Raw genomic sequence first — 8,834 nt, 5'->3', positions numbered from 1 at the left:
ATCGAAGGGGAAAAACACTTAAATGTGAGTCAATGTTGATATGCTGTTGTGCTAGCTTGCAAACAAAGATGCTTATTTCACATTTTTTTTTTTTTTTTTTAAATGAGCAAAAGTATTACACGGTGTGGGTGACGTGAAGGGGCAAACCGAATATTAACCCAAGTAGTTGTTTAGTGCTTTGTTCAATGCATGGGCTATCGTGTTCCCTTTTTCTTCAGTTTTGACTTTAAAAAACAAAGAAGGTTTGAATAGAAAATGTCTTGGTGGATGAGTAAACCGTGGTCTTGTCTTGTTGAAGCCAAAAATGAAACCTCTTGATAGAAAAAACAAACAAGTCCAGAGAGCCATCACAACCTTCCAATGGGCCACGCCGGTCATTTACTGGGCCTGAAATGAGACAGAGTCAAAATGTTATCAGTTTGTAAAGAAATGGGAACATTTGCTTACTAGAGCTCGGCAGCCACAAGGTTAATTTCAGGCACTGGTCATTGATGTGCTACCTGTTGTCCCTGCTGTGGAGGAGCTGCCTGTCCAGGCTGTCCTGGCTGTCCATAGTAGGCAGCCTGCTGTCTGTAGTACTCAGCCCAGGCAGCACTGTAATCCTGCTGGCCTCCAGCTGCACCTCCGCCTGCTGCTGCTGCTGCAGTGGCGGCTGCTGCAGCACTTGGAGCCGCTCCAGCCCCCCCAGCTGGCTGGGCTGAAAAACAAAAACAAACAAACACTTATACTGGATGCACACAGTCACGTGCTAGTTTCATTTCAGTTAACTACGGACATCAGGGTGACTGATTGAATTAATAGAAGCAACACTCCCTTCTCCCAGACAGAACCCTGTAGTTTAAAGCTCACACTAACAAAATAAAAAAAAACTGTCTTGGATCCCACTTACCCATGCCCATCTTCTTATAATACTCCTCCCAAGCTTTAGTGTAGTCTGGCTGGCCCCCAGAGGCCTGTGGTGCTTGGCCCTGGTCCCCTGGTGCTGGTGCTGCAGGGGCTCCAGGATTCTGGCCTGCCATGGCGCCTCCTGGCTGTTGACCATAATATTGAGCATAGTATGCCGCCCATGCTGCGTTCGGGTCTGCTGCTGCTGCCGCCTTACCTAACGAGGGGGGTGGGAACGGTATAAATTAAGTAATGAAATTAAATTTATATACCCCAAACAATTAACAAAGTGCCTTTAAAAAAACCAAAAAAAAAAAAAAAAAAAGTGAACATTTGAAGCAAGTACAGAAACAATATTTGGGGAAGAATTGAAGGGACTCACTGGGGTCATGTGGACCTGGGGCTTGCCACTGCTGGTAGTTACCTCCCCAGCCCTGTGGACAGTACTGGGGGCCACCAGGCGAGCCTCCACTGCAGAGAAGAACAGGACCGTTTAAACACAAAATGCTTATCCATCAGTCTCCCTCAAATTAAAATAAATAAAATTAATTTAAGTGTTTGTGGGTTTTACTTACTGGGAAGCACCACCAGGAGGCCCTGGATTATAAGGATTTGGATTATAGGGACCAATTGGACCACCTGGGCCCCCTGGACCTCCTGGACCAGGACCACCACCCACTGGACACAATGGAGCCTGGAAAGAGAAACATTTAAACTACTCATATAAGAGGATGTTCTCTTTTGACAGCAGAACAATGTATTCCTTCTCTGCTCCTTGAGTCACTTGGACGTACCTCAATCTTCTCCTCTATGAGCTGCTTTGCGTGATCAATTTGTTGTGGGGACCCTCGGATGATGAACATTTTGAAGTTAGGGTCACCGTTTGGTGGCGGCTGACGAGATATCTCCACAAATGCACCGGTCTGTTGGTTGATGGACTTGACATTCTCTCCTCCTCTGCCAATGACAAGCCCACATTTGTGGGCAGGAATGGAGAAGGTCATCTCTCCTCCCGGAGGACCTCCCCATCCCTGGCCTCTACCTCGTCCACGCCCACCAGGTGACATCCCTCCACCAGGACCCTGGGGGCCCTGTCGAAGAAACAGGCCGTACGTTTTGTTTGACTGCTCCACAGCAAAGCACAGTAAATCAAGATCAACACTTAAACTATTTAAACACCTACCCCTTGCCCGCCCTCCTCTCGTGCACGGATGCTCTGTAGCAGGTCAGTGATGATTGATGCAGCATGCTGACACTGGTCCGGTGGACCCATAATATGGGCTATTTTTTCAGGACCTGTACCATCATCTGTAAGGGACGACAAATCAGGTGTTTTGATTTATTAGATAATATTTTTCTCCACCCATGCATAAACACCACTTAGACATAATGAAATGGGGTGCCGGCAAATCCTCCTCACCTGGTTTAAACTGTATCTTCACTCCAGCGTCGCTCTGGATCTTCTTGATCATCTCCCCACTTCGGCCAATTACAACTCCAACAGAGTGGCGGGGCACAGCGATCTGTAAAATTACAAATAAAATTGTGATAACTGCTCAGAGCAGTCGAGTCTCACCCATCAATCAAAATGATGCTAAACATGCATCCACACATTAGTATTCTACAGTCATTCAATTAAGTTAATTGTATGCAATTTGATCTCTGTTGTGATCAGGTTGAAAAAAAATAAAATAAATAATAGCCTTTAAATACAAAAAACTAAATAACCACTAACTTCTGAAATAAACAATTACTTACATCAATGCCGCCGCCGCCGTCACCACCATCATTGCCGCCGCCATTGCCGCCGCCTCCCATCCCTCCTCCTCCCATGCCGCCACCACCTCCTCCCCCCCCCCTCCCTCCTCCTCCTCCTCCTCCTCCTCCTCCTCCCATGCCGCCGCCACCTCCTCCCATCCTTCCTCCGTATTCACTCCTGTCTCCAAAGCCTGCATGATCCCTGTCTCGGAGAATCTCGTTCACCATGTCCTTTGCTTGCTAAAAAGCAACAGAAGAAACAAAGTTTAGGAAGGGAAGTAGGGGCATAAAACACCTCCCGCAAAGCCAAAACCATCTCCACTGTGCAGGTACTCTACCTGCACTTTGTAGGGGTCTCCAATGATGCGTAGGGGTTTATCGATGTTGGGTGGCTGGGATCCATCTTGAATAAGAATCATTTTCACTCCAGCCCGCTCCTAAGATTTTGCAGGAGATGAATGTTACATTAATCACATGAGGCAAATATACCATATATACTAACATGAGCATGTTACACCATTTACTTGTTTCAGTGCTCTTAATCCGCACAGATTTCTTCCCCCCCATATTATAATTTGTACAATAGATTCAAGTGATCATAGAGTTATAGTAAGGTACCCTGTGATTCTCACCTGTAGCTGTTTGATGGTCTCTCCTCCTTTACCGATAATAAGGCCGGCCTTGCCCGCGGGGATGATCATCTCCTGCATGGAACCTGACTGCCCATTAGGCGCCTCATGACCCCGTGACACTATGTCATCTATAAGGGCCTTGGCTCTCCTGGAGGCAAAAATCAAATGACAGAAGAGTGATGAAACAACTGAAGTAGGGGTGGGCGATATATCAAATATACTCATTGTATCGTGGCTCGTTCTATGTTGGATGTAAAGGACTATATATATATATATAAAAAGAAAATTAAGGTCAGACTGTCTTGCTGCTCATACGCCGCACTTACTGTCCTGGACAAGTGTTAGTGAGCATGGATGTGCTGCCGAGTTTTCAATGTGGAGGGAAGCAGAAAAAGAGCCTGAGACAGCCAAAGAACTGAAGCGAGTTCATACGTGCTGCGGCCGGAAATGGTAATGGGAGAGGCTGGGAGATGCCAGCCTCCACTTTTTTTTTCTGTCCAGCATGTTTAAAGACACTTTTGTGCTCTGATGGGAGCCACTCAGGCTGGTAACCACTATTGACTTAAACTAATCAGTTATTTATAGGGCAGAGATGATTAAGACTAGAGTGAGGGCCAGTCGGGGTTTCATTTTGACAATCTTTGTAAGGGACAAATTGTACACCACCTGTAAGGAAGTTCTGCCTTAGAGGCAAAACTCCTTCGACCAAGAAAAGTCCCAAAAGTGCCAACGGTGGCCATTGTACAAGCAAACAGGAAATGGTTATAAGACCTTATATAATATATTTCTTAAGATAATAAACTTTACTAACATATTGTGTAGTCTGATTAGGCCAGCCATCAATATCTGGTCAAGTTTAAGATGGTTATTTGTCTAGCTTTGAGCAGAGCTGCTACTAAAAGACATCAGTGATCAAAAACTCCCCGAACACCAAACTGTCTTTGTGAGTTGAGTAGATTGTCAAGTGAGAAATGCATTATCTTAAATGGGAAAACCAACTTACCCTATGGCATCTGGTGACCCAGTCAGAGAAACAGTTCTGTCTGGAAGACCAGCACTGTCTGTGAATGAATATGAAAATATTTATCAAGCTAAGAGAAGCTGAAAAAAAAAAAACCCTAATTTGTCAATTTAGTAAATCTGGTGTCTGCACATATCTCACCGTGCGCAATCTGGACCTTGCAGCCAGAATCCTGCTGTATTTTGTTAATCTGTTCACCTCCTCGGCCTATGACTTTAAGAACAGCAAATATTTTAGTTTGAACACGTGTGACACAGCCATCATGTCCATGGTTAAGGAAAATGATGTGCGTGTACTTACTGAGACCGACCATGCCATCAGGCACTCTGAACTCTTCCGTCATTGTTGAGGGTCTGGCACTGCAGACAAGTTAAGAAAAAGCAATGATATATGAAGGCTATATCCAAGTCATATCCACAAGCACCTAAAGTGTTGCTGTACAACAAACAACAAATATCTGTATACCTTTGTTGGGACAGGGCCGCCAGCTGAGCTCCAATAGCTGTCAGAGAAAGACAATGCGGTAAGCAATTGGAAACTGAACCGAGTAAGTGTTTGTAATAGGATCGATTAGTGATTTAACGTACACAATGCAGAATCAATTTCACTCTGTGATGCTACCTTCTTGGCATCGGGTTCATCTGAAAACAGAAGAAAAAGTGAATCTACAATGTAGACTAACAAATGCAGACAAGCCGCCCGTTAGTGCTGATTTTTCACCTGCTTCTTCCAGGGATCTTTTCTGTGCCGAGAATGGATAGTTCTCAGCTCCTCCGTTGTTGCTCACTGAGGAAACACCGTCTCCACCGATTTTAGCTGCAATCTAGAAAGACATGCACTGGATTAAGTGTCTACAATACACCCTGAAATTGTGAATAAAGATCATCTTATTTGAAGAAGCACTAGCTGTGATCTGGGCCTGGAGACTACAAAATCAGGACAGACAGCCTTTGTTGAAGGTATGGCATTTGAAAGACGTACACATTTAACAGGCAGGAAGTGTCTAACATGGTATTGAGATGCATTGTGGGAAGTGTAGGATCCATCCTTTTTGGGGCTTGACTTATACTATGGACTAAAAGTCTATTTTGACCTTTCGTTTTTAAATGTGTCTCACAAGTGCCTGAACTTCATGAACTTGCAAAACTAAAATTGAAACTCTTCTTCATTTTTTAAGCTACAGAAACCGTTCATCAAAATATTCAGCTCTTTCAGCTCATGGGTGCTATATCTCTTCATATTTATAATCTTTAAACTTTTTGAATTATTAAGCTTTTTGCAATTTTTTTTTTTTTTTTTTTTTTTTGAATGGGATGTCTATGGAGAATATTTTTAAATCCTCTTAAACCTTTTCAACTTTCAAATCCTTCTACTTCCTCATACTTTGAGCTACAGACACCATTTTAACTTTCGAATGTTGAGAAAATCCTGATCTATTGCAGCATAATTCAGCTTTTTGATATCTTTTACACTTTTTGAACTGTAGCAATTTAACTTTTATGTTTTTTCAGCCCTTTTCTGACTTTATAATGGGTGTGTATTGCGCAGCTTAGAGTGCGTGATGTCACCGCTAGAGTGAAGAGCAGCTTGAGATTCTTGTGAAAAAAACATTTGTCTTTTGCCACTAAGTCCACAATCTTCACTCTTCATGAATAATTTCCGGATGTAAAAGTAGCTAATCTTGTCCTTGTCGTAGACAAATGACTGTGGAATCCAACAGATTTACACATTTGGCTCAAGGAGCCGCAGAGCGACATGAACTCCAACCAACTGCTCCATTAGACTCCATGTTAAATTTGACCACTCATTTCTCAAAGAAAGCAGACGGTACCAGTTTTGTCTATTCTGCTGCAGCTCACATTTTTAACACCACAAACATAAAAAACACATTACCGCGTTCGGCAGAGTCTTATCTTTCTCATGGTATCCATATTTTGGCACTCGGACTCCTGCTTTTTGTTAAAAGGGGCTTTGTTCAAAATCACCGTTTACTGTAATGTTTCTTAATCAGTCTGCCTCTAACACCAGGTGCCTCATCACCATGGCAACCAGTTACACACACGCAGGCTCTCTCTCTGTCTCTCTCTCATACAGTCATTCAGGTCTTAGAGATTTTAAGAGGACTTTCCACCCCCCCCCCCCCCCCCCCACCCCAAAATAAAAGCCCCAGAGAGTGAACTCTACCTGAAATGCTTGTGATGAAGCCTGTCATTTAATAACCTGTTTATGTGTGTCAAACATTATGATTATGTCTCTTCTCCCCCACCCAGTCCCACCCTTTCAAAATAAAAGCCCCACAGAGTGAAATCTAACTGGAATGCTTTTGATGAAGACTCATTTAATAACCTCTGTGTTTCATACATTCTGATTCTGTCTCCTGTCCTTTCTACCCCACCCAGCCCCACTCTTTCAAAATAAAAGCCTCATGGATTAACTGTATTTAAACGTTAAGCTCAAAATTAGGAAAAACGTAATGCTCTGACTAATACTGCGACACTACTACTGCTGCTGCTAATATAGTATTACTACTACTGCTACCATCAATATTATTACTACCACCACTGCTATTACTTATACTACAACTGCTGCTGCTGCTATTGATGCTACTACAAGTAGTATTACTACTACGGCTATTAGTACAACTGCTACAAGTACTACTACTACTTCTACTGCCATTACCATTACTACAACTTCTACTACAAATATCACTACTGCTACTACTAGCACTTATTCTAATGCTACTAATAATACTTCTACTACAACTTCTACTACTACAAATATCACCACTGATAAAAAATTTTAAGCCACAGAAACCATTCGAATATCAAAATGTTGAGCTCTTTCAGTAGAGGGGTGATATGACTTTTCATAGTTGTAATCTTTAAACCTTTTGAATTATTAAGCTTTTTGCAATTTTCTTTTTTTTTTTTTTATTAAATTGGATATCTATTTTCAGCAATGTTTTTGCAATTAATTTCAGATTTCAGCATTCCAACGCATTTTCAGCAGGAAATGCATTTTCTAGTATAAGATTGTAATTTTGACAATCGAGCATTTTGCTTGCGAAATTCAAAATGTTCTACATTATGTGCCTGCTAATCGCAAATAGAGTTTATCGATGTCCCTCGACTAATCGAGTAAATAACTCGATGAATTCACGATTAATCAATAATGCGAGTAATTACTACGTGTAGCTCTAACATTGATAACTAAAGAAACCCGTAAAGTAACGTTAGCTTCACACCCTGACCGTGAAGGAAAGAGCCATTGAGTAATGTTCCCGTAATTTCAGTCACCAAATAACCTATTAAGCTAGCATCCTTTTGTCCACTTAATGCTCGTTATCAATACAACATAACGAGCCAGTCAGTTGACCTTATTTCATAACAATCATGGTGCCATGACAGCGTTGTTAATTGTTCAATTCTTCTAAAATGGCGTTTTACACATGGACGAGGCTGAAACTTCATGACCAGCTTACCGTTAACAATAATAACTAACCGTGCTAACTTAGCTTAAGTAGCTAACGTTAGTCCGTTTAACTTAACACAAATGATCCCGGTGGCGACGAGTAGTTTCATTTTGTTAGCTAACGTTTATACATGAAATCGTAACCTACGTTGCTGCCGCTGCTCAGTCCACCCCGCGAACATTTCGTCTGACTAACGTTACACAACCTGGCGAGAGGTTAAGACAAATGAATGGCTGAGCTACTAGCTAGCTAGCTAGCTAGCTAGCTAGCGTGCTAGTTACCAGCAGCTAACGTCACGGGTAATTAAGCTAGCTGCGGTTTCCCACCAGCTAACCAACGTTAGCTCACCGACTGTCTTCTTCTCTTGTAGCAGAGCAATAGATTACCTGTCTGGCTCGTTGTACTGCATCAGCAAAAGCGTCGTTTTTCATCCCAGCGCCGACTCCGTTAGTCGGCAGACCGCCGTAATCAGACATGCTGCTCACAAGGGGCAAATAGACACAGGGGGCAGGCTGGGTAGCTTTAGCCGGGTCAAGCTGCGCAGAAGCGGGAAGGCTAAACGAGAGCGCACGGAGACACCAACGTGCGTGTCGTGATTTTGCCTACCACGCCGGCAAACTTCCTTGCTTAAAATAGCCAATCAACGATTCTTTCAACCCCCGTCTTCTTCTTCCTCATTCTTTGGGTGTTGACGTCCAACGTTATAGAGCAAAAACACCGCCACCCCCTGGGCTGCAGGAGAAATGTAGACCAGACTCTGTTGAGGACAGGCCTGTAGTTTGTTAAAAAACATTTACAGTTCTTAATTGCCTACTTGCATTAAGCCATTTATTATTTAGACACAATTTTACAATGAATCATATTATTTTAACAACTGAGGTTGAGAAACCGAACTTGCAGTCCTACGAATTAAAGACATCATACATCATCTGAGTCAGTGCATTGTGTTTTTTTAATAATAGTAACACATTATATGCATCCCCGTAAGGAAAATTGGTAGCAAAGTCAACATGATTAACTTAAATAAGCTTTTTGTCCCTTATGCAAATCTACAATTATTTATATG

General features: G+C 42.6%; 1 protein-coding gene across 1 annotated transcript; it reads right to left on the bottom strand.

Annotated features, from left to right (window-relative positions):
• Positions 1-253: 253 nt before the first annotated feature.
• On the bottom strand, positions 254-8,415 carry khsrp (KH-type splicing regulatory protein). Its single transcript, XM_031864884.1, has 18 exons — positions 8,155-8,415; positions 5,017-5,119; positions 4,884-4,937; positions 4,762-4,798; positions 4,597-4,655; positions 4,438-4,509; positions 4,279-4,336; positions 3,276-3,423; positions 2,982-3,080; positions 2,766-2,883; positions 2,306-2,413; positions 2,069-2,193; positions 1,680-1,976; positions 1,461-1,579; positions 1,268-1,356; positions 890-1,102; positions 501-697; positions 254-387 (listed from the first exon to the last, which is right to left on the bottom strand). The coding sequence occupies exons 1-18, from the start codon at positions 8,242-8,244 to the stop codon at positions 379-381; spliced, it is 1,995 nt and encodes a 664-aa protein (XP_031720744.1). The 5' UTR covers positions 8,245-8,415; the 3' UTR covers positions 254-378.
• Positions 8,416-8,834: the final 419 nt, after the last annotated feature.

This window comes from Anarrhichthys ocellatus, unplaced genomic scaffold (assembly GCF_004355925.1).
Source record: "Anarrhichthys ocellatus isolate YVR2014 unplaced genomic scaffold, GSC_Weel_1.0 scaffold31, whole genome shotgun sequence".
NCBI lineage: Eukaryota > Metazoa > Chordata > Actinopteri > Perciformes > Anarhichadidae > Anarrhichthys > Anarrhichthys ocellatus.
The sequence above is the reverse complement of the archived record's forward strand: the minus strand, read 5'-3'. Positions and strand labels throughout refer to the sequence as shown.